Source organism: Panthera tigris, chromosome E3, assembly GCF_018350195.1.
Source record: "Panthera tigris isolate Pti1 chromosome E3, P.tigris_Pti1_mat1.1, whole genome shotgun sequence".
In the NCBI taxonomy this organism is placed as follows: Eukaryota; Metazoa; Chordata; class Mammalia; order Carnivora; family Felidae; genus Panthera; species Panthera tigris.
In genome coordinates, this window is record NC_056675.1 from 28,632,767 (window position 1) to 28,658,563 (window position 25,797).

General features: G+C 44.7%; 2 protein-coding genes across 8 annotated transcripts in view; both read left to right on the forward strand.

Moving 5' to 3' along the window:
* Nucleotides 1-1,260: 1,260 nt before the first annotated feature.
* Nucleotides 1,261-20,415, forward strand: CEP20 (centrosomal protein 20). 4 transcript variants are annotated; one of them, XR_001510867.2, is made up of 6 exons: nt 1,261-1,332; nt 4,782-4,979; nt 6,667-6,751; nt 13,482-13,618; nt 18,630-19,504; nt 19,652-20,415. XR_001510867.2 is itself a non-coding variant. In XM_007087321.3 (6 exons), exons 1-5 carry the CDS (start codon nt 1,305-1,307, stop codon nt 18,704-18,706), a joined length of 525 nt encoding a protein of 174 aa, XP_007087383.1. In that variant the 5' UTR covers nt 1,261-1,304; the 3' UTR covers nt 18,707-18,740; nt 19,652-20,415. The 4 variants fall into 4 exon arrangements, 2 of the variants coding, with proteins under 2 accessions (XP_007087383.1, XP_007087382.1); XR_445741.3 differs by having other exon boundaries at nt 18,630-18,935; XM_007087321.3 differs by having other exon boundaries at nt 18,630-18,740.
* Nucleotides 20,416-25,243: 4,828 nt separating this feature from the next.
* Nucleotides 25,244-25,797, forward strand: part of MYH11 (myosin heavy chain 11) — a 123,778-nt gene continuing 123,224 nt past the window's right edge. For all 4 annotated transcript variants that reach the window (XM_042972375.1, XM_042972376.1, XM_042972377.1 and 1 more), the window contains exon 1: nt 25,244-25,336. The gene's annotated coding sequence lies outside the window, so the exon portion shown is untranslated. The remainder of the gene's footprint in view (nt 25,337-25,797) is intronic.

Below are 25,797 nucleotides of genomic sequence, written 5' to 3' on the forward strand. Positions count from 1 at the left end.
AGGCGTAGTCAGGTAGCTCAGTCAGTTGAGCGACCGACTTGGACTCAGGTCATGATGTCATAATTTGTGAGTTTAAGCCCTGCATCTGGCTCTGTGCTGACAGCTCAGAGCTTGGAGCCTGCTTCCGATTCTGTGTCTCCCTCTCTTTCTGCCCCTCCCCTGCTCACATTCTGTCTCTCTCTCTCTCAAAAATAAACATTATACATTTTTCGTTATTAAAAAAAAATACACCAGGAATGAGGACACACATCATAACTGAAACAAAAGTTTCAAAAAACAGTATTTCCTTGTTTGCTGTTTGTTCCATTCCATTTCATTAAAAATATGTTCACCGGGGGCCACTAATAAATAGATTTTAAAACCTACTACGGGTAAAGACTAGCAGTTTAAAGAGCACTGTTCTACGATCTAAGTCACAGATGCTGGCCTTCCTGGCAATGGAAGGAAGCATAGAGTTGGATTCCTAACTGGAATCACAGAACCTCCCACTGTTTTGGGTACAAAACTGGGATGGTAGAGTTTATTCGTTCATCAATTATTCACAGAAAGCTCTTGGACTCCTCATGTGTACTACCCAGTATTAAGTGTCAGTTTAAGAGAACAGGCCTAGAAAAGCAAGAGGCCTGGATTCCAATCACCTCCATTTGCTTGCGATCTTGGTTAAGCCTCATCAGTTATCAAAGACTCAGTTGCCTCCTTTGTAAAATGGGACTAATAGTAGAGAAATCAATGAGCCAAAGTGTGTAAGATTTAGCACACTGTCAGGCTCCTAGTAAGTACTTAATACAGGGGTTCTCAAGGTGTGATCCCCAGGCCAGCAGCATCCCCGTCACCTGAGAACTTGTTAGAAAAGCAGTTCTCGGATCTCAACCTAGATTGACTAAATCAGCAACCTCAGGAGTGGGGCCCTTTAACAAGTCTTCAAGGTGATTCTCAGACACTCTCAAGTTTGAGAACCACAGGCTCAACACATGGTAACCATTGACAATTAGTCCCTGAGGCTGCAGAGACGAGCAGTGGGGACACGTTGGAAATATTAGTCAACTAAAGTGCCAGTGGCACGCAAAGGTAAAGGATCTTGGTCCTGACTCCTCCTCCCTCCTCCCGCAGCACCTAGAGAGCTCGCTGATTGGTGAAATCCCTCCGGAGAGTCACCACCCAACCAACCCCGGAGACAGAAAACTGAAAGGGGTGGGACCGAGTGTAGCGAGAGCGGCGCACCTATTGGCTGTAGACCATGCCGCAGAGAGGGGCGGAGCTGCGCGTGCGCACAGCCGAGGCGCGCCCCTGACGGCGGTTGAAAGATGGCGACTGTCGCCGAGCTCAAGGCTGGTGAGTGCGCGTGGGCCGTTTGCCGGGTGAAAGGCGTCTGGCCTTCCTCTTGTGAAAAGGATGGAGCGAAAGGAGCGCGCGCGAAACAGAGTCCGGCTTTCCGGGGGCGCGGGGCTCGTTCTGCGGCGTCAGGGTCGGCAGAGCGTCCGACTGGTGTGGCGGCCGCTGCGCCCGGGCCCTGTGTGAGGGAAGCGGTCGCACTGGGGCAGTTTTGAAATCGGCTTTGAGCTGGAGCAGGAGCTGCGGGACCCTCACGTGCCCGAGGGGCCTGCAGTCCTGCACGTTGGGCCTCTGGGCGCATTTGTGAGACCGCTCTCGGGCCGAAGCTTTGGGCCGCTCCCTTCATGTGGGACTGAGTGATGACAGTACCCACAGCCTTTTTATTGGGGTTAGGTACAGTCCCAGACCGTTAGCTCAGTTGTCACTGAATCCTTGCAACAACCTGTGAGGTGCGTCCCGCTCTCCATGGGGAAAAACTGGCGGTGGGAAGCTGCCTGGCCATTCTCCTGGAGTTTTCAACAGAGTTCCACAAAGGTGCGAGTCGATTAAGCTGGAAACGTTTGTTCACCGTTGATTTTGTGTGATCGGATGTCCAGACAAATAATAGTAGTTATAGTTACAAGCGACAGAGCCTTAAATGTCAAGCACTACCTAATCCCAGTATTGCCTAATAGATCCTGTGTCATAATCTCATGCCCATTTTATAGACTGGGAAATAGAGGTGCCGAGAGGTGAAATAGCTCGCGCAAAGCGCCTTAGCTGGGAGGCCCAGTGCGAGAGCCTAGATCAGCCGCACCTGAACTCCAGGTCTTAATCCCTGGGTGATGCTGCTACCCAGTTTATAAAACCAGTTGAGTTTTCAGGGAGCTTGGGATCCAAATCAGTAATTCTTAAAGATTTGGCAGGGAGGGGTTGAATCCCTTTGAGAAGAGGATGCTGGAAGCATTGACGTAAATGTGTGTTTGGGCGCCGGGCTGAACAGTCCTGGAAAAGGCATGCCTTTATCCACAAGAACAGACTTCACGGGAATCCGATCTCACTCCCCGCAGGGAATACGTAACACATGTGATATCGCATCAGCTCCAGAGGATTTATCTTTTTTTTTTTTTTTAAAGATTTTTTTTTTTCAGTTTATTTATTTATTTTGAGAGGGAGAGGGACAGAATCCCAAGCAGGCTTTGCACTGCCACCACGGAGCCCGATGGCAGGGCTCGAACTCCCACGAGATCGTGACCTGAGCCTAAATCAAGAGTCAGAGGTTTAACCCACTGCGCCACCCAGGCGCCCCACTTCAGAGGATTTAAAGATACTTTGGGGAGGGGGGCACCTGGGTGGCTCAATTGGGTGGCTCTTGATTTAGGCTCAGGTCACGATCCTGAGGTTGCGAGTTGGAGCCCCACGTGGGGGCTCTGCGCTGACCGCGGGGAGCCTGCTTGGGATCCTCTCTCCCTGCCCCTCTCCTTCTCACGCGTTCTCTCCCCCCCCCAAATAAATAAAAAACTTAAAAAAAATAAAGGTATTTTGGGATATTAAGGCAAGTTAAGAACCTCTTTCTGAAGTTGTAGCACCGTATTTTAAACAGAATAGAAGGAAGGGCAAAATAATACAGAACCCCAAAAGAAGATGTAACTCTGCGGTTTAGGAGTGAGTGTCCCCCACAGATCTAGGGAGCCCTTTATGTTTTTTCTGCGTTGCCCAGTTCTGAATATGCTCTGTGTCCAAGAGAATCTCAGTGACAGTGTGTTTGCCAATCAGTTATCGTACATCGTATGGACTTGTGCGTTTTTGAAGCTTTCACATCTCCCTTGGTTCCCTTGTCCCTTTTTGAAGCTCTGCATCTCCCTTGGTTCTGCCTCCGAGAGGTGGAGCTCATCATGTTGGAGAGGGCAACTGAGGCGTGAGCTGGCGATGAGACAGCCAGCCTAGATTTCCTAACTCCGGCTTCATTAATTTGCATTTCTCTGCTGAGTTTGAGGCTGTGCTTTGTGCACATACAGTCTTTGGGACAGGATCCTGGCCAGCGAAAACTCTCCCATCTACTTCCAAAGATGGAGTTAAAGAACGGGTTCGGTTATGATCCCAAGACTGTGATAAGGCTGGACCTTCCTTTTATGGGCCTGTTACAAAGTCTGATTGGGTGATAACTGTACTTGCATACCTGCCAAATAGGTTGAAGGGATGATTTAAAAACAAGGAGCAAGAAAGGTTAAAATTCAGTCTAGATTGTATCTCTGTAATGGAATCCTAAGACCCAGGTTTTTGTTGTTGTATAATAAAGCTTTAAAGGAATTTTATGACAAATGGATAAGTTCTTTGGGCTCTGTTTATGAGTTTTTCTTTATGTTGATGTACTTATTTGGTGCCTTGGGTAGGGCACAGTATGTATTAAGCTATGTTTATTACACCCTGTATTATAATGCTCCCAGGTAGAGTTTTTGAGCTCTTACTGTGTTCTAGGCACTGTGGGTGAGAGGTGTTGATTGTCTGGGTTTGTTACTTAGCCTTGAGGGACAATGTGAACGAAGAAGTTTCCAGATCACTGCAAGGAATGATGCCAATTCAGCCCTGTGCCCGTCAGTATCTATACTAACATTTATAGGTAAATCTCATTATCATAACTGATACAGCAATCCGACCCTTGCTCCTCAAGAAGTTAGATTACACTCATCATATATCCCCGATGTCTCAAGGTGGCAGTGATAGATTTCTAACTAGGCTAATCTACGTGTTAGATTTCTAACTAGGCTTATAATTTCAGAATCCTGTTGTTTTTTAGGAAATTAACTTGTGTCTTAAAAAAACAAACAAACCCAAAATACCTTTTTGCTGTGAATGGGCCATTCCCCAAGGGTTCTGGATAGCATAGGTTTTTATCAAAAGACAACATATTCTTTCCTTTTATGGAATGCATTCATTGTCTTTAATCATCTTTCTACACCAGAGATTTTCGTGACATACAGAACCTATCTGCAGTGCTAATCACTCTTGAAAACATACGAGTCAGTAAGGGTTAATTTCAGGCCCCAGTGAGCTAATTCTATGCTCCCTTTTCCTCCCTCACTAAAGATGCATATCAGACTATAGCTACTGACAGTGATGATGTTAGAAAGATAAACTTGAGTTTGCTTAAATATGTTAAAATAGCAAATCATTGCAACTTCAGAACTTTATATTTTTATTACAAACATGAATTGTGGTAGCTAATTGGATAACTTGCATTTAGCACATTGTTTAGATCAGAACAGTGGGTATTAGGCCACTTTACTAGTCACACATTTTTCTTCCAAGTATGCCTAAGAATTGAGGGGTGCCTGGCTGGCTCAGTTGGTGGTGTGCGACTCTTGATCTCAAGAGTTTGAATGAGTTCGAGCTCCATGTTGATGTAGAGATTACTTAAAAAATTACCAAATTTGTCCTATGATTGAAACATAATATTTTATATTTAACAGTTTTAAAGGACACCTTGGAGAAAAGAGGAGTATTAGGGCATTTAAAAGCAAGGATCCGAGCTGAAGTTTTCAATGCCCTGAATGATGAAAGTGAACCCCGACCGCCGTTGTCTCATGAAAACCTTCTAATTAATGAATTAATTCGGGAGTATTTGGAATTCAACAAATACAAGTATACAGCATCTGTCCTCATATCAGGTAAGAGGTTATTGTTACTTACCTGAAACAACATCTGCTTTTTCCCTGCCCTCAATTCTCAGAAAATATTTACGCTGGAAATCCGATTCCATTACCACAGTGTCATCTGAGTGACAGGGACATAAACGTCTCATGGGTTCTTTCCAGAGCTTGAACAAGTTCTCATGGGGCTTATTGTATTGTAGGGGAAAGTAGATAAACACTAGGTGCACCCTTTGAAAAATCGCCTGATACTGAGAATAAGCAGTTGTTGACATTTTGTTTGCTGCTAGCTTTTTTCTATAGATATACTTTAAAAATACAGTTTTGATGTATATAGTTTTTGTTAAAAAATATGAAGCACTAGAGATAAAACTTCAAAATACTGCTACTATTATAGGTGAGGGATATATGCAAATGTGTGTAAAAGCGTGATATTTGAAATGGATTAGGAAGGAGTTTACTTTCCTCTTGGGAGTTAACCTTGGTATTGGGGGGAGGAGATGGACAGTTGAAGAGACATTTATCTGTTAAACTTTATTTGTGAAGAAAGTAAACTGAAAGGAATGCACGGTAGTCAAGACTTTCCTCTGGGCTGAGGGAGAAATGGGATTGGAAGGATTGCACCTGTATCATTTGATGGCCTTGTTTAAGCTTTGCTCTGTGCTTTAAGATTATTTCACCTCTCATTAAAGAAAAGAAACCATGAAGTAGATTTTGGAAGAGAGAATGAGTTCTTTGAGATGCTGGGACTTTGATTTAACAGCTCTTTTATTGATATTCTAGATGTCTTATTTAATGTTAAGCATATACCTTAACTGAATAATGACCAGGATTTTTAGTGGTCTAAGGACCTTCAGTATCAGTATCCACTTTCCTCAGTTTGTTACAGATGGCTACATAATACTATTAGTACTCAGAAAAGAAGAAAATTGTGAAAATAGAATGAACGCGGTCTTGGACTTGGGCTTCCCTAAAATGAAGTATGGTAACCATCATTTTAAGTTTCATATTAAGTGTCTCGGCTTTGTTCAAAAAGTCAGGTATAGTTAACAGTACGATATACCTTTTTTAGTATACACTTCGATGAATTTTACCAAATGCATAGTTTTGTAACTACCACCTCAGTTACAGTCTCGATGTAGAGTATTTTCATCACCTCAAAAAATTCTCTGCCCTGTTGTGGTCAACTTCTTTGTCTACCCCCACCCCTAGCAACCACTGATCTGTTGTTTTCTGTACCTGTCATTTGCCTTTTCCAGAATGTTATAGAAATGAACCCATTCAGGAAGTAGCCTTTTGAGTCCGCTTCCTTTCACTTAGCATAATGCATTTGAGATTCAGCTGTGTTGGGTTTTTTTCCCCCTGAATAGCACTCATTTGTATGGCTGTGCCCATTTTATCCATTATCGCCAGTGGTTTGTAGTTTTTGGCAATTATCAAGCTGCCATAAACATTCACACACAAGTTTCTGTGTGAAAGTAAGCTTTCTTTCCTCTTGAGTAAAGAGCTAAGAGTGGGATTGCAAGGTTGTGTGTGGTAAGTACATGCTCACCTTTGTAAGGAATGGCTCAACCCGTTTCCAAAGTGGCTGTGCCATTTTGCCTCGCCTACTGAAAATCTGAAAAGTCTGTATACCTGGTGAGTGGTTCTTATCAAAATCATATGTGCTTTTTAGATGAATAAAGACACCTGATTTTTCCTCCAGAATCTGGTCAGCCTGTAGTACCATTGGACAGACAGTTTCTCATTCGGGAACTAAATGCATTTGAAGAATCAAAGGATAACACAATGTAAGAACTTTTTTTTTTCTATAATTTATTCATTTTTTTTATAATTTACATTCAAGTTAGTTAACACATGATGCAACAATGATTTCAGGAGTAGATTCCTTAAGCCCCTTGCCCACTGAGCCCATCCCCCCCCCCCACAGCCCCTCCAGCAACCCTCAGTTTGTTCTCTATATTTCACAGTCTCTTCTGTTTTGTCCCCCTCCCTGTTTTGATATTATTTTTGCTTCCCTTCCCTTATGTTCATCTGTTTTGTATCTGAAAGTCCTCGTATGAGTGAAGTCATATGATATTTGTCTTTCTGTGACTAATTTCGGTTGGCATAATACCCTCCAATTCCTTCCACGTAGTTGCAGATGGCAAGATTTCATTCTTTTTGATCGCCGAGTAATACTCCATTGTATATATTATATACCACATCTTCTTTATCCATTCATCCATCAGTGGACATTTGGGCTCTTTCCATACTTTGGCTATTGTTGATAGTGCTGCTATAAACATGGGGGTGCATGTGTCCCTTTGAAACAGCACACCTGTGTCCCTTGGGTAAATACCTAGTAGTGCCATTGCTGGGTCGTAGAGTAGTTCTCTTTTTAATTTTTCAAAGAACCTCCACACTGCTTTCCAGGGTGGCTGCACCAGTTTGCATTCCCACCAGCAGTACAAAAGAGATCCTCCTTTCTCTGCATCCTTATCAACATCTCTTGTTGCCTGAGTTGTTGATGTCAGCCTTTCTGACAGGTGTAAGGTGGTATCTCAGTGTGGTGTTGATTTATATTTCCTGGATGATGAGTGATGTGGAGCATTATTTCATGTGTTGGTTGGACATCTGGATGTCTTCTTTGGAGAAGTGTCTATTCATTGTGCCAATTTCTTCAGTGGATTATTTATTTTTTGGGTATTGAGTTTGATAAGTTCTGTATGGATTTTGGATACTAACCCTTTATCTGATATGTCGTTTGCAAATATCTTCTCCCATTCCATCAGTTGCCTTTTAGTTTTACTGATTGTTTCCTTCGCTGTACAGAAGCTTTTTATTTTGATGAGGTCTCAATAGTTCATTTTGCTTTGGTTTCCCTGCTCCCAGAGACGTGTTGAGTAAGAAGTTGCTGTGGCCAGGGTCAGAGAAGTTTTTGCCTGCTTTCTCCTCGAGGATTTTGATGGCTTCCTGTCTTACATTGAGGTCTTTCATCCATTTTGAGTTTATTTTTGTGTCTGGTGTAAGAAAGTTGTCCAGGTTCATTCTTCTGCGTGTTGCTGTCCAGTTTTCCCAGCACCACTTGCTGAAGAGACTGTCTTTATTTCACTGGATATTCTTTCCTGCTTTGTCAAAGGTTAGTTGCCCATACATTTGTGGGTCCATTTCTGGGTTCTCTATTCTCTTCCATTGATCTGAGTGTCTATTTTTGTGCCAAGAACTTTTTTTAATAACTTTTTTTAAAATAAAAACTTGGGGCTCCTGGGTGGCTCAGTCGGTTGAGCGCCGACTTCGGCTCAGGTCACGATCTCGCGGTCCGTGAGTTTGAGCCCCGCATCGGGCCCCTGTGCTGACAGCTCAGAGCCTGGAGCCTGTTTCGGATTCTGTGTCTCCCTCTCTCTGACCCTCCCCCATTCATGCTCTGTCTCTCTCTGTCTCAAAAATAAATAAAAACGTTAAAAAAATTTAAAATAAAAACTTAAAAATAAATTTTTAGATAGTGTTGTATTGGAGTCATAATCACATAGTGGTGGTTTTATTTCGTTTTAATTCAGCAGGTATTTATTTGGCTCGAGTGTGTCTAACACTGCACCAAATCCAAGGTGTGTAGCAATAAACAAGATAAGGCGTCTGCTCCCTGGAGCTAAAATTCCTGTGGTTTCAGAGGACTGAGCAACAGTCCTGCTAAGGGTCACGTTTCTTGGTTTCTTGGTCCATACCCCACCCCCCCCACTTTTATTTCCCATCTGAGACTATCTTTTATCACTTGTTTCCTTACTCACGCTGAACTCTTCCTCCCGATTATTTCCTTCACTTCAATTTAGGAATATATTCAGATCCCCCCAAAACCCAATCAACTTGTTTTGACCATTGAACTTAGTGAAAACCAACCCTCTGTTTTCATTTTGTTACTGTCCCCTCTTTTGCCCTCTCTGCATGTTAAATTCTATCACCATTTGTACTGAAACTCTGCCCTTGAAAGGAAGGGTGACCACTTTTGAGTAGTTTCGTGGTTCTTTTCTTACTTCAGAGTTGCTTAAACTTTTCCCAGAGAATCCCTGAATGGCAAAAAAAAAAAAAAACAACAAAAAACAAAAACGTACGTAGGAGGCCAGGGGACATGGCTCAAAGCAGCCTTTCCATTAGCAAGAAATTTCTTTGAAATCTTATGTTTTCTCTTTCGAAAACTTTATTGAATTTTTTTCTTTCTACTTCATGATATAATTGTTCTACCATAAAAATGTTATAAAGGACATACCAATTAAATTGAACTTTCCCACAAGTCTTTGCACAATGAATGTTCTAGGATCATACTCCACCTTTACCCTGTACTTTGTCCCAAGGCCCCGGCCCCAAGAGTGGCTGTATATTGTGTATTTCCAATTTGAGAAGCTCAGTTTCACTGGAGTTTCTGTGGCATTTTGTAATACTGACTCTTGTCCCTTAAAACACCTCTTGTCATTTGTCTTTTATGACCTTTACTGTCTAAGTTTTTCTTTCCCTAACAGTGTTCTCAATTTCTTCATTGGCTCTTTTAGGCTTCCTTTAAATTGTGACCACTCAAGTTTTGTCCTTAACAAAACTTTTTATCTTGTCCCCTCGCCCACTTTTCTGAGTATGCCTGAGTCTTTAATGGTGCCTCTTGAGCTGTGACTCCACTTTACATCGAACACATGCCCTAAGTTGTGGGCCCACGTTTCTGCTGGCATCTCAAACTCACTGTGTCCAAAAATTAAATCTGCCGTTTTCATCTCCTTAAACCCCCCTCGTACGTTCCTCATGTAGCCATTTGGGTCTTCAACTCAGAGTCCATTTATGTTTGTGGCTCCAGCTCCTTTCTCCACCAGTCACTTTGCACATCGCATCCCTTCTACCTCTGCGGAATCTCCCATCCACTCCCGCTGCCCCACGCTGTGTTGTTCAGAAGCCGTCTGCTTTCTCTGTCTCTAGTCGCTTTCTTTTCCAACTTAGACTTTAAACTGCCAGCAGTTTGCTTTCTGAAAGACAGTTACTGCTTTGCTTAAAAACACTTCTGTTGTGAAGGTTTCAGATTTTAAAAAGTAATATGGATTGTAAGATTGAAATTTGCTCACCCACAAAAGTAACACACACATTTACGAAAGTAAATGTGTGAGATGATGGATATGTTACTTAATTTGCTGAGGAGAATTCCTTTGCCGTGTGTGTGTGTGTGTGTGTGTGTGTGTGTGTGTGTATATATATATATATATATATAAATATCAAGTTATCACCTTATATAGTTTAAATACCTTACAATTTTCTCAGTTATACATCAGTAGAGCTGGGGGAAAAAAGGTAAAATGGTAAGTATACCACATACTAGATACATGTGCCAGTGTGAGCGTAAAGTGGTTTTCCACAAACACATTCATATTTTTCAGAGAAACTTAAGAATTTGCATACAAAGTAGGATAAAGTCTAAAATAGCCTTATGTTAGGTCAAGCCATGCCACCGAATGCGTTTGCCAAATTTATGAAGAAGACTAGTTTTCAGAGTTTCTGTGTTTTATCATTGCAAATAAAGTATTGTAAGGCTGAACCTGAAAAAATATTCTCCTTTTTTAACTTGTATTTTTTTTTATAAATTTTTTTTTTAATGTTTATTTATTTTTGAGAGAGACAGAGACAAAATGTGAGTGGGTTGGGGCAGAGAGAGGGAGGTGCAGAATCCGAAGCAGGCTCCAGGCTCCGAGCTGTCAGCACAGAGCCTGACGTGGGGCTCTAACTCACGAGCCGTGAGATCATGACCTGAGCCGAAGTCGGTCGCTCAACTGACTGAGCCACCCAGGCGCCCCTTAACTTTTATTTTTTAAAAAATCTTAGTATCCATGAATTTGTGGATTAAATATACTAGTTTTTTGTTTTCTAATAACATTTAAAAATATCTGAATCTTAAAATTTTAAATCTTAAAAACTTTATTGATGTTAAGAACAAGATTGTTTACATTTAAAAATCTTCTTGAACCAATTAGCTCTTTGGGACACATTGGTTTAAAATAAACGAAAAGAGGGGCGCCTGGGTGGCTCGGTCGGTTAAGCGTCCGACTTCAGCTCAGGTCATGATCTCACGGTCCGTGAGTTCGAGCCCCACGTCGGGCTCTGTGCTGACATCTCAGAGCCTGGAGACTTCTTCAGATTCTGTGTCTCCCTCTCTCTCTGCCCCTCCCCTGTTCATGCTCTGTCTCTCTCGGTCTCAAAAATAAATAAACATTAAAAAAAAAAAATTAAAAAAAAACTAGCTAAAAAAAAAAATAAACGTTAAAAAAAAAAAGTAAAAAAAAAAAAAGTAAAATAAACGAAAAGACCTATTTTATGTTCCTGGATTGTAAGATTTATTCCTTTCATAAGAGTTGAGGCATCTTAAATGGAGAAACTTACTTTCCTGCTTTCCTTGTGTTATGAAACGGTTGGCATGCAAGGAGTTACTTATTGCTGCGTAACAGACTGCGCCAGGATTTGGTGGCTTGTAACAACAAACATTTATTATCTGTGGTCAGAAATGTCTGGGTGGGGCTAGTGGGGCATTTCTCAGGAGATCCACTTAAAGGGTAGCCAGGGACGTCGTCATTTGAAGACGTGGCTGGGGCTGGAGGATCCCCTTCTATGTGGCTCACTCACATGGCTGCTTGCACAAGACTCCATTCCTTCCATGTGTACCATTCCCTAGGACAGCTTGAATGTCCTTATGACATGGTGACCCAGCAGAGAAGGCAAGGAGGAAGCCGAGGGGCACGGTGGTTTGTGACCCAGTCTTGGAAGTTACACAGCACTCTCATTTAATATGTTTTTTGGTTCAAAGAAGTGACTTGAGCCCACACTCCAGGAGAAGGCAGTTAGGCCCTACCTTTTGGAGGGAAAGGAATGTCATACTTTAAGCTATCACACCAGCTAATAAATAGTTGTCCCCAAAAACTCAGTTAAGTTGTATTTTCAGTGATGAGATTGGAAACATTTCTGGTGTGCTTCTGTCTCTCCCATCGTCAGCCACATAGCTTCCGTTTGTGCAGGGCTGCTCGTGTACATCTCTGAGCAGTATATTGTAATGCAAAGAGTATGGGACTTGGGATTCAACTGGAAAGTTTGTTTACTTACTATCTAAGGAATCTCCAGGGGCGCCTGGGTGGCTCAGTCCATTAAGCGTCCAATTTCGGCCCAGGTCATGATCTCACAGTCTGTGGGTTCGAGCCCTGTGTCAGGCTCTGTGCTGACAGCTCAGAGCCTGGAGCCTGCATTGGATTCTGTGTCTCCCTTTCTCTCTGCCCATCCCCTGCTCATGCTCTGTCTCTTTCTGTCTCAAAAATAAATAAAAACATTACAAAAAATTTAAGAAATCTCCAGCATATCTTCCCTGAGCCTTGGTTTTCTCACGTATAAATTGGGGATGATGATTATGACATCTACAGGGCGAAGATAGAATGGAGAGAGATTTGGAAACTGTAAAAATCACTTTTTCTTTAAACTGCCTGCCCTAAAAATAGCTTATTAAATATTAGTTCTTACCTGACTCCTGAACAGCTAATATTTATATGCCATTTAATATGTGCCAGGCATGGTTTTAAACGCTTGACATTTATGAACTCATTTAGTCCACAATAACCCTAGGAGGTAAGGACTACACTTATCCTCATTTATAGAGGAAAAAACATTTAAGAGGCTGGGGACATTAAGAATCTTGTTGAGGTCAAGTGGTAAATCCAGGATTTGAACCCAGGCAGCCTGGCTCTTGAGACATATGACCTAATTTGACAAGGATTTATTCATCCAGCGTTTCCTGAATACCTGTTGTATTCAGACAGTGCTAGGTACTGGGAAGTCTTACACTGAACTTTAAAGTTGAAAAGCTGAATTCCTGTGTATTGTTTGATTTTGTATTTCAGTTTAGTTGATGTTTAAGTTGGTAACATGGGTTCTCTGGATTTTTAAATTGTCTTTCGAGTTAAATGGTACTCTTAAATTTAAATATTTTTTTAAATGTTTATTATTAAGACACAGAGAGAGAGTATGAGCATGGGAGGGGGAGAGAGGGGGGGAGACACAGAATCCGAAGCAGGCTCCAGGCTCTGAGCTGTCAGCACAGAGCCCGATGTGGGGCTCGAACTCACAGACCATGAGATCATGACCTGAGCCGAAGTCAGACACGTAACTGACTGAGCCGCCCAGGTACCCCATTTGGATAGTAACCCTGCATCTTCTTTAAGTATAGAGAATTACCTGGCCATTCAGGTGGCAGAGGCTGCCTTAGAGTAGAGTTTTGGGGGCGCCTGGATGGCTCGGTTGAGCGCCCAACCTTGAGTTCAGCTCAGGTTGTGATCTCATGGTTATGAGATGAGCCCCGAGTCGGGGTCTGTGCTGAGCGTGGAGCCTGCTTGGGATTCTCTCTTTCCCTCTGCCCCCCTCCTCTGTGCGTGCATGCTCACTTTCTCTCAAAATAAACATAAACATAAAAGAGAGGTTTGTTTTAAGCTTTTCCTGTATCTATAATTTTAACTGATTGTGGTTTTCTTCCTGCTATAGACCTCTTTTATATGGAATTTTAGCTCATTTCTTGCACGGAACTAAGGAGGACCTCCAAAATCCATTTTCGAGAGGGTCTTCACTTCAGCCTCCAAACCCAGATCTTGGCAGACAATCTAGCGGAAGAAGGCAAAGGGGTATGAATTTCCTGAAATTCATCATTTTGCTGTCAGCATGTATATTTTCTTAAATATTTCTCTCTGGAATAGTTTTTCTTGAGCTTTTGAGTCATAGTTTAATTCTACTTACACTTAATACAGTTTTGGTCTTTGTTACTTATCCTAAAAACAAAATGCTTTTTGGAAGGAGAATCTGGAGGGCAATGACTGGACAAAATTCTCAGATATTATTTCTATACAGAAGTTTGGAAAAAACCTGATTTTCACATAGATTTGTACTCTTTGGAGCAGGTTAGATTATTGGTGTACTGAACAAATAGCGTTTTATCAAATCATCATTCCCCCCCCCCCAAAAGTGAGGAAAGATCTCTGCTTACAGATAGAGAAGCCACATGTTTCTGTACCCTTTGCATTTTTATTTAAAAAAATTTTTTTAATGTTTATTTTTGAGAGACAGACAGACAGCATGAGTGGGGGAGGGGCGGAGAGAGAGGGAGACACAGAATCCGAAACAGGCTCTGGGCTGCGAGCTGTCAGCACACAGCCCGACTTGGGACCCGAACCCACAAGCTGCGAGGTCATGACCTGAGCCAAGTCAGACTGACTGAACCACCCAGGTACCCCCTCCCCCACTTTGCATTTTTAGAATACTGTTTGTGGAAGACTGGCGGCTACCTATAAATAACGAATTCTTCGGAGGATAGCCTCGGTTTCTTTCAGAATGCTCCCTCTTCCAATGAGCTTTCTGTTGTTGTGTTCACATCAGCAATAGGCTGTCATTTTGCTAATCTGAACCGAGTGGTTTATTAGCTCCTCCTTTCCAGCTTCGGTCGAGGTGACCTCTTTCTAAGGCCGGTCGTAGGTGGGGCTCAGGCAGCAGATGAACAGAACAGCTATAGCCCTGGAATGTGGAAAGAAACGTGTAGAAACCTCTGAAATACAGATCGCCCTTGGTAGTTTTCATAAGCTGCTGTGAGCAGTATTGATCATGCCAAATGCTTGCTGTGTCTCCTCGGATCTGAAAGTGAAGTATTTGTGAGGCAAGGCAACCTCTTGAGGAGGTGATTTCCGATTTCACTACGAGTTATCCATTATCTTAGAATGCTGAGCTGATAGACCGTTGAACAGGAAATCATCCCACCTCCTTACTTTACGCTTGAGCAAACCGACCCTGAGAAGTTAGGTGACTCCTCTGAAGCCTGCAGCTGAACATTTTTAGCCGAGTCGGCATCCCTCCGTGCCCTTCTTGTACACTTTTCGGGGTTTGTGAGGAACTGTCGTGAGTGCCCACTGGCCGGCAAGTACTTAAAACAATTACGTGAGTAAATGTCGAAACGTTCAGATAATACAGTGTAAACTTCCCTTTCATCTCTTCCGTCTTGTCTCGGCCCGACTCCCCACTTTCCCTCCCTTCCACGGAGGGAAGGCCCCCGTTAGCAGGTCGGCAGGTCTCCCTCGGGATCCGTTTCCTGTGTATTTATGTATTCTGCTCCTGTGCGTGTCCTCCTGCAGTTGGCTTTTCTTCACTTGTCCTGTCAGCACGTGGACATCCCCTCCTACCTCGTTCTTAACTTCGTGTAGTATCGCGTGGCTTTGCTAATCGTTCGTTACCGATGTGCTGTCATGTTTTTAATTTTTGGCTTCTACCATGTAGCGGTATAGAATTACTTCCTGCCCACACACGTGTTTGTCTTGTGCGGATGCCCAGAAGTCCAGTTGCTGGTTCGGAGCATATACGTACTAAAAAATGTAGCGGATACTGTCTGATTCCCCTCCAGAGCGGCTTTACCAGGTGACGTGCCTACCGAGAGTGTACGATAATCGCACTTTCTCCGCGTGATCGCCACCGGGGGATGTTATACACGTGAACACTCGCTCACGCGGCAGACCCGCGACACGGGTATTTTCATTCCCAAGAGGGAAAATAATCTCTGGAGAGAGCACGTTTCTGGCTTGCAAGCTTTTCATTTTTATTTTCTTCAGTTGTATGACGTAGTAATTCAGCACTTGCCTACAACACCTGGTGCTCATCGCAGGTGCCCTCCTTCGTCCCCATCACCTCTTTCCCCCACCCCCAGCCGCCTCCCCTCTGGCGACCGTCGGTGTGCTCTCTCTAGTTAAGAGTCTCTTTCTTGGGTTGCCCCTCTTTTCTTCCCCCTCTGCTCGTGTGTTTTGTTTCTTAAATTCCACATAGGAGTGAAATCATATAGTATTTATTCTTCTGACTGACTGACTTCGCTTAGCATAATCCTTTCTAGCTCCATCCATGTGGTGGCCCCGCTTGAAAGCTTTTTCTAATCGATCTCATTCATGGCTAATGGCTAACAACAAAGTTACAAGGAACAGAGTATTTCTTAACTGAGTTCTGTTGTTTTGAGATGTGGGTCACAGAGTAGCAAGTTGTGGCTTCACACCTGGGAGGTGGGAGGGCTGGGGAGTGGAAGAGAGAGGGAGGGAGAGAGCGAGCGAGCGAGCGTGGGCGAGCCAAAGAGGGAGAGGGAGGAGAGTGCATTAGTTACTTTGGGGCCTTCAGAGACTCCGCTTAGAGTGAGTAAACTCTGTGGAAAGCTCAGAAAGGAGGATGGCAGCTGAACTAAAGAAGAACCGTGATTTTGCAAGTTATTTTTCTTGACCGTCAAAAATTTTCTTGATAACAATGAACTCTTTGTGGAATGATTAAAAACAATTTTTTTTTAATGTTTATTTTTGAGAGAGAGAGAGAGAGAGAGGCAGAGCGTGAGTGGGGGAGGGGCAGAGAGAGAGGGAGACACAGAAACGGAAGCAGGCTCCAGGCTCTGAGCCGTCAGCACAGAACCCTACGCGGGGCTCGAACTCACAGACTGCGAGATCATGACCTGAGCCAAAGTCGGACACTTAACCGACTGAGCCGCCCAGGTGCCCCTGTGCAATGATTTGTGAGGAATTATCAGCCCAAAATTGCATTGTGTCCCAGTCGCACACTCGAGTATTCTGTTTACTTTCTGGATTCTAGCTTACTGTTTGATGGAAATGTGTTTGATTTGACAACATTGACAAGGTTATGGAGACATGAAAATAATTATTCTTCGGATTACAATACCTGATCTCTACAGAAGCTCATCCGACTGACATAAAACACTTAAAATGAAATTCTCTTTTATTTGAACACAAGCCTAAAGCATTCTAGCATGGAAGCACTTCCTTTATCAGAGCTTTCAGAGTGCTGAAAAAAAGAGGGTTTATGTAGACACTCTCACCTTTGGAATGGTAACCAGTTCATTAGTGGTGCTGGTATTAGTGCTTGAAATATGGAAGCAAAGTAGTTTTTGGTATAAATAAAAAACCAGATATCTCATAGCAGAGAAAATCATTAACGGAGCTTGATTGCACATCTGTAAGGTACATGCATAACAACTTCATTTCTTTACAGTGCTTTTCTAGAAAACCTGAAATGGTTGTGGCCTCAATTTTGTTCTGTCTAGCAAAGCTGCCTAAAAATGAGGGAGGTGGTCATCTGTGATCCAGACCAGTAGTCTCCCATTTTTTATGAGGGTGATCAGCTGTGGTGGACTAGTGGGAATGGGTGTAGAAGCAAATTGTCTTTAGAATTAGAAAATCCAGGAGCACCTGGGTGGCTCCTTCGGTTAAGTGTCAGACTCTTGATTTCGGCTCAGGTCATGATCTCCTGGTTTGTGGGTTCAAGCCCCACATTGGGCTCCGTGCTGACAGCTCACAGCCTGGAGCCTGTTTCAGAGCCTGCTCCAGATTCTTTGTCTCCCCCTCTCTCTGCCCTTTCCCTGCTCGTGCTCTGTCTCTGTCTCGCTCTCTCACACAAAAATAAATAAACATTAAAAAAAAATTAAAATAAAGAAGCATCAAGAAAAGAAAATCCAGTATGTGCTTGTGGTGCTAAAATTGCATATTTCTAACAACTGCCTAGATTTGTATTCTTTTTCCCTTGTCATCTAGTTGTCATAAAAATGGGTTTTTCCATTGTAAAAAGTGTCTGGGGAATATTTTCAGTTCTTCACAATTCTCAGAATTTAGTCTTTGCATTGCATTTTTGTTGCATTTGATTCTTTTAATCTAGAACACTTCTGCCCTCTACCCCTTTGCCTCCATGACAAAAGAAATTCCGCAGAAGTGACCAGGGCCCCTTCTATTGCCAGAGCACAGGGAGTGGTCACCGGGGCCTTGGGCGTTTCTGAACTCTTCCTGGAGCTTTACTGTTGTGTTTTTGACTGAAGATTTTCTACAATTTCTGTGATACTTTTCTGATTTGGGTAGGAAGATGTAAACTGCTAGTTTTTTTTTCTGGCCACAAGAGGGTGCTGCCGAGAGGCATTTCTGTTTGAAGAAAAGTTTCTTAGTTCTTAGTTTCAAAGGTAGAACTTAGTTTCAAAGTTCTTCTTAGTTGAAGAATTTAGTCATCCTTCAAAATGCTCATTGAACACTGTCCTTGCAAATTCCATTCCTTACGTATCGTGTAAGAGAAGTTTACAACTACTACTTACCCATGGGTTTACTCCAGGATGCTCTCTGTTCCACCCTTGAGAGTGAGTCTTTAGTACTAAACATTTCCGATCTCCTCAATAATGGTTTAAAAATGGTGAGTTCCTTTCTTTGTCCCAAGTCACCTGAAGAACTCCTACAATATCAGGGGTGCCTGGGTGGCTCAGTCAGTTAAGCGTCCGACTTAAGGTCCGGTCATGATCTCGTGATTCACAAGTTCAAGCCCACTGTCGAGCTCCGTGCTGACAGTTCGGAGCCTGGAGCCTCTTTTGGATTCTGTGTCTCTCTCTCTCTCTCTCTCTCTCTCTCTCTCTCTCTCTCTCTCCCTCCCTCCCTCCCTCCCTCCCTCTCCCCCTCTCCCCCTCCCTGCCTCCTTCTTTCTGTCTTTGTATCTCAAAAATAAACATTTGAAATCTCTTTCAAAAAAAGAACTCCTATAGTATTCAAGATACAGCATTCAAAAATACACGTAGATATGTCTGCACACTGCTTATTTTGACTTGGGATAAGTACTGACGTTTGTTTCTGTTAATTTCAGATGACCACCTAAGAAAGGAGAAGGGGAGTATTAATAATATTGAAGATCCTCTTGTTTCTCAAGCAGTAAAGAGATGACATTTCTATCTGAGGCGTCTTTTGTCTTAAAATTGTGTGTATTCAGTACCATACTTATTCTGCCAACATTACCAAAATACATCACTAATGTTTGTACTGTGTAGAAATTCGAGTTTCTGCAGAACATTTAGCCCCTCCTGTTTTACTACATTTGTGAATAAAAACTAACTTATAGCTTCCAGCTTCTTGGATTTGACTTGAAAGAGAAAAAAAATACTGTTTTCAGAAGGTATGATAAAGTTTTTTAAATTTGTAAGAGCTAAAGGGATTTTATTAGTACCTGTATGTTCTTAAAAAAAAAAGTCCAGGCCTTTATAGCCATATGCTCTGCTCTTTAACAAGGTTACATTAATTAAATTTCCTTCGGGCTGGAATTAGGTGGATTTGTAGAAAAATCCATTCATGTTCTGAGAAAACATTTAAAAGAACACTAAAGCCAGAAAAAACTATTTTCTATAAACTTTGTTTTTTTCCTTATGATTAGTGGTTTTTCAGATAACCATTTATAATTAGGTTTAGATATCTGAATTACTATATAAATTTGAACTTTTAAACTAGGTAACAATGTACTTTTTCTTTCCTTGGACCATTTTGGCTTCTATTGGAAGATTTAATTAAAAGGAAGAGGGGGAAATAATTCTTTTAATTTTGCTGTAAGTAAAACAAAGAGTTTATTTCATTATATAAAGAATGTGGAGTAAGCATGAAGAGACAGGCTTTAGGAGAAATACCAGAAGGCACTTTTTAAAAGATGGCATTGTGTAACCTCCGTGTGGCCTTCAGCTGTGCACTTACAAGGTGAGCTACGCCAGGGGCCGCCACTACCCACTCGGGCTCCGGAAGTCTCATTAAATGCCAGTTTTTCGTTCTTGGGATTAAAAAAAAAAAAACCGGTGAGAGCTCTTAGTGTGTGATCTCTAAAATGCTATTTTGATATTTATTCAGACATTTTTATAACGTGGAGTCTCCAGACCGATATCCCTGACAACACCTGTTACAATAGCGCCCGGTCGGCCGGAAGTGGCAAAGCGTGTTCTGGGCGTGAACTGCGCGGGCTCCCGTTTACTGACCGCATTTAGCTTGAACATTTTCCACAGGGAAAGTGATCGTGGCTGGAGCTGGAAAAATTGGCGTCCTCTTCAGGGTGCGGACTCTGTGCTGCCTGTGGAAATTACTGAAACTTTTGACTTTCTGTGCGGTGGTCAGCGTTCAGTCCTTACACCTTAACCAAGAATTTTTATCTGAGTGCCAAAAGTTGTTATCCCCTCAAGACATACTTGACAAGTGAGAGGATTTTGCGAGGCCCTGTTGACGAGCTAGAATTACTTACATAGATTGAGAAGTGCCATCAGGGCTCATTTCCATTTTTAAAATTAAATCTGTAATCTATGGTAACAGTCACGAATTCCGTTGTAGTGGGTGTGGGGATATGAACATCTGAATTCTTCTCAGAAGACTTGGTTTACATGCAAGGATGTTGGCAACGGACGCTAAATTCACCTCAGGAATTACAATCATGCAGGACTAGATTAAGAAAAAATTCTGGACTTTATCATTTTGGATACTGATACAAAGTCATCACGATAGAAGCTGAACATAATTGTCGCATGTAGTCGATAGTGCTTTTGTATGCATTGTCCTGTCATTTGCACCCAGGCCACTTTTATACTTTTGATGTATCATTTAATAAAAAACACTGGAGCAACTCATCTTTGTGCAGAGGCTGTTCCTGTGCCTGTTCGGTCATCAAGAGGTGGACGCCAGGACTGGAAGAACGGTGGGAGGCGGCTCCCCAGGCCTCCTTCCCCCCCCCCCCCCCCCCCCCCAGGCTCCCGGCAGCCTGGGTGGAGAGTGGAGGGAGCTGTGCCCCGCGTGTGCCCTTGCCATCAGCCACCTCACCTGCCACACTTACTCTTCACCCCGGGGGCTGGCGGGGACGGTGTTGTAACCGGGGACGTGGCCATTTAGGGCTTCGGAAGAGCATATGCAGCACTCTTTTTTTATATTTGGAAAAAGGGAAAACCGCCTATTTTCAAAAAACTAAGATTTTTATGATTTCCACAGAGGACCTTAGGTTGAGAAAAATGTACTCCAGAAATGTTTATACTCAGGATATTTGAACTGTGTCAATTAATTTATAAGCCAGTAGTTGAAGAAGGTGCATGGGCAGAGATAGCAAAAAAAAAAAAAAAGATCTGAATACAGAGGACCCATCAAGCTCTTGTCCTCTAACTCAAAAAACTAAATCTGCATCACTGCTGGTGGTTTTCATGGGTTGTTAGGAGAAGTTCTCTTCCAGAAATACAGAGAAGTTTTAGGGGAAGACTTGGATTTACACAAAAATAGGATGGGAATTGGGGCTGAAGAGGGATTTAGGAAAAGTGGAAATCTAAAACTTGGGCAGTTAAAAAACAGCAGGAACAGAGGTGGCGTTTGAAGATGATAAATTTAGCTTAGCATATATGTTTGCATAGAGTAAACTAATAGCTTTATAATTATGTGCAAGAATGCATTTGTATATGACTCACATGCCTGTATGATTATATAAAATTTGATGTGTTCTTTTAACCTAAAGCCAAGTGTACACGAAGGATTAACATTTGTGAGAATATGCCTTTAAAGGCATTTAGGACAATCCTCCCCAGCCACTTGGGTATTTGATTTTTGTAACAACCGTTCTGCAAGGATTGTGTGGTCTTCATTAATTTTTTTTTTTTAATAAAAGGTAAAACTACCTCTAAAAAAAAAATAGACCTTATTTCTTGGATATAACGTGCACAGAGTTTCCATACACCACCTATGCCCACACTCGCAGCCTCCCCCATTTTTCTCAGCACCCCCCCCCCCATCAGGGTGGCACGTTTGTGCCAATCGATGGACCTGCACCGACCACATTCTCACTCAAAGTCCATAGTTCACATTAGGATTCATTTAAGGTGCTGTTCATTCTATGGGTCTGAACAAATATATCATGACCTGTATCCACCATTATAGTATCGTGCACAGTATTTTCACTGCCCTAAACATCCTGTGTTCTGCCCATTCATCCTCCCTCCCCCCAGGCCCTGGCAGCCCCAGGTCTTTTACCCGTCTTCATGGTGTTGCCTTTCTCAGAATGTCAGATCTGGAATCCTGCAGTGTTTGGTCTTTACAGACCAGCTCCTTTCACGTAGGAATATGCACCTAAGATTCCTCCATGTTTTCGTGGCTTGAGAGTCGGTTTGTTTTTTAGCACCAAATAATAGTGCATCACCTCAGTGTCCCACGGTTTGTCCACTCACCTGCTGAATAGCATCTTGGTCGCTTCCAAGTTCTGGCAATTCCGAACAAAGTTGCTATAAACCAACTGCAGGCTGCAGTATGGACGTAAGCTTTCGACTCGTTTGGGTAAGTCCTAAGGAGTATGATTTGCCGCATCGTATGTCAAGAGCGTGTCTAGTTTGGGCAGGCACTGTAAAACTCCTCTTGAGAATTTTAGGGGCCTTCCTGTTAGAGAATCTGGAGGTACAAAGGCACCATGAGTGGAAATGGATGAAGGAAAAAGCGTCCCAAGTCACTCTGCTGTGGGGTCCTGTCTTGGAGAAGTGTGGAGCCGTCATGACTGAAACAGAAGTGCCTTTTTGCAAGAGCGATCGAGCCAGGCTTGTGGCCAGGAATGACATCCCTTCATTCACAAGAAGGCATGGTCCTGTGCAAATCTTGGGCTGGAGGCCTTGAGCGCTGATACCCTTCTACATAATTAGGTTGGTTGACCCCGATCTTTGATATCATTAAAAACTGGGGGACAATCACACTTTTGAGCTTTTTTGCTAAAAGGAAAAGACTCCGAGAGATAAATTTCCCCTCTGCCGTCTTGTTTCATGAGTTTATGGAAACTCCCATTACACAGCACCTCAAAGAAAAGACAAGCCAAGGAAACTTACTGGACAGCTCTCAGAGTAACACTTTTTTTAAAAGTATTTTTCCCCCTTGATCTTAAAATAACTGGCTTTTTGAGCCATGAGAAATAAAACAGGCATTTGCTTTAATTACTGTAACAATGCACTTTTGAAGATTCAAACATCTGAGCTTTGGCACTGGACACATATTTAATGAATGACTGTCCCTGAGCACTGATAGAACGTACCAGAAAGGTATGGAATGCTTTATATAAGGCCTTCACATATGTTGTCCTGTTTAACAACCCAGTAAGGTAGTTGAGGCAAAGATTCTGTCGCTCTGTGCTCCTCCCTGAGAAAACACAGGCTCAGTTCACGGACTATTCTGTGGCTTCAGAATAGAGAGAGAGCAGGCTTCAGAAAGCAGCAGAGCCTGAGGAAGTGATCAAGAGGGTCTGAGATACTCTGGGGAGCGGGGTGGCTGGAGGGGGGACAGGCCTGCCCTCGCCATCAGGCACCCAAGGCCTGTGGTTTCAAGTTGGCTGGGAATAATAGCTAACAGGAAGCCGCACAATATGTCCGTTTCACATGGATCATCTCAACGACTGTTTACCAACAGCCAGGACGTAACTGCTGCTCTTCCCATCTCACAGATAGGGACACTGAGGCACGGAGCAGTTAAAGGAACGCTCCTGGCGGAACGGCTACAAAGGGGGCACCGGCCACTAACCTCGGAGACCTGTCTTTAGCCTGCAGGCCAATTCACCTGGGCATCTCCCTTTCCCTTTAAAGTCCTTCTGGAAGCGAATCATGGCAACGGTGGGCTCCAGTCCCATCGGGAGCCTGGGCAAATCTCTTCGCTGCTCTGGGACCTCAGTTTTCTCACCTGCAAAATGGGGGTGATCAGGCAAGCCCCCTCCCCCATCCGATCCGGTTACCCAGGGAGGGGTTGCGGACCTAGGTGGGGTGCGTGCGAAGCCCGGAGCCCGGCGGGGGTCTTCCCAGCTCCTCCGACCCCCTCCCCAAGCCCTGTGGCTGGGAGTAGCTGGGGCCCACGTGGGCCCGCGCGGCGCAGTCGCAGCGGCCGGAGGCAGCGCGCCCTCCCCCGCGCCCGCCGCGCCGGGAGGCCGCTCCGCACCATATTTAGTCAGGGGGAGCGGGCAGCCCCGGGCTGGTATGCGGCGCTGGGGATTCCTGCAGGAAGGCGCCCGCGCCTGCCCTTTTTGGGTTGTCGCCCGCCCAGCGCCCCCCGCCGCGCCCGCGGAGGGAGGACCGGCCCGGGGACCCGGGGCCCGTGCGGGGCGGGGAGCGGGGCGCGCGGGTCCCCGGCCTGGCGCGGGGCCAGCCCACCGCCTCGGCTTCCTTTTATGGCCTGTGTGCGTGCGGGCGACGGAGCCCGGGAGAAGACGGAGAGCCGGGGAGAGAGCCGGCGACGGAGAGCCGGAGCCAGAGACGCAGGGCCAGAGATAGAGGGAGACAGTGGGAGACGTCCGGGAGAGACACAAAGCCAGAGACCGCGGGAGAGGTCGGGAGAGACACAGGCCAGAGGCAGAGGGAGACAGAGGAGAAAGTGAGAGACAGAGACATGCAGAGTGACCGCAAGGCAGGAAGAAAGAGTGATGGAGAGTCACTGCCATCAGAAGTATGCGAGAGAGACGAACAGATTGACAGACACAGGCAGAGAAGGGGGGGGAGGGGTCCTAAGAGAGAGGGGAGGAGGGGTGAAGTTTTAAGCAGCTTCTTCATTTGCAGGAACTTCTTGGGCGGGGGAAGAAGAGTTGGGAACTTGCAAGGGCAGGGTCGCACCCACTTTCTCTTTGCATCCTGACTCACACCTTGCAAGTTACATAAATATACCCTCCCCGACACACACACACACACACACACCCATTTTTCCGCTGCAGAGACTGAGGCTCAGAGCAGGGAAGTGACTCGCCTGAGGTCAGGCAGTCAGCGAATGGCACATCCGGGCCTCAAGTCCCTGCAGCAGGTTGTTGGGTCCCCACCCCCACCCCCCACTTTTTCTTGTGGGTGGAGGTGGAATAGCAAGTTGGGAAAAATAAAAACTTCCCCTTCCCAAACGATTCCCAGCCGTCGGGGGCTCCTGCCTTGCACTTTGCAAAGTTCAAAAAATCCCCTTCCTCTACCCTTCATGCAGTGCGGCCGGCCCCCTTTCCAGGCACTGGATGGCAAATAAAAGGGGGAGCGGGGCTGGGAGGTGGCAATTCAGACCCCCACATTTGCCCCCTCCGAGGGGAAGGAAGCGGTTAAAATCGGGGTCGTGCACTGACTGAAGGGAGACCTTCTCAAGCAACTCCCCTCCCCGCTCCCAGACGCTGATCGCTCGGCCCCTTGCTCTGGGAATCATAGCCTCGGTGAGTGTCCCAGAGCCGGGTTGGGGGGGGGTGCGGTGTGAGACACCGGCCCGAACTCTTCTGCGGGGAGCGCCACAGCCCCCTGGGTCCCCGCCACGTGTGCGCCCCTGTCCCAGCGCCGCCGCAGGTGAGGCCAGGAACGGCACAAAACGCCGCGCTTCCCGGGCCCTGCAGGGGGCGCTGCGGAGCCAGCAGCCTGGGACCCTCCCCCCTCCTCCCCCCGGGCCGCCTCCTCTTTCCCACCGGGGGCAGCTCCGGGTCTATAAAGAGAGGCTTCCCGGGCGAGCCGGGAGATTTGGACGCCCCTGCCTGGGAGGTGTGCCAGATCTGAGCTCTCCACCCGGTTTCTTCTCCGCTGTCCCCCCAGTTGGAGATCTGTAAGTAGGGTGGCACTGGGGGGTGGGCAGCTGGGTAGGGGTCATCCTACAGGGCCTGGGGAGCAGCAAGGTGTTTCTGTTGCCATCCTTGTCATCCGGTCAAGGACTCTGGTGAGGAGGTGGGGATTCACAGTTTTCATTTCTCTGCTTCATCAACCTAGGTTTTCCCCAAACCTCCATCTCCCCAGGTGGCCAACCAGAAGTGCCACCTTGGGGGTACTTGTTAAAGACAGAAATTCCGGGCTCACCTCCAGTTACACTTGAATCTCCAGAAAAACTGTACTTAAAAAAAAGGAGGACTCCCAGATGATTCTTATGAGACACATCTGGGAGATGTGATCCCTTCAAATCTCAGAGGAGCAGCTTCCATTGGCTTCTAACTTTTATTCTAGGCACAGATAAAGTACAGCTGAACTTCCCTAGAAAGTCATTTCCAATCACAGAGGCGGGCAAAGTAACGC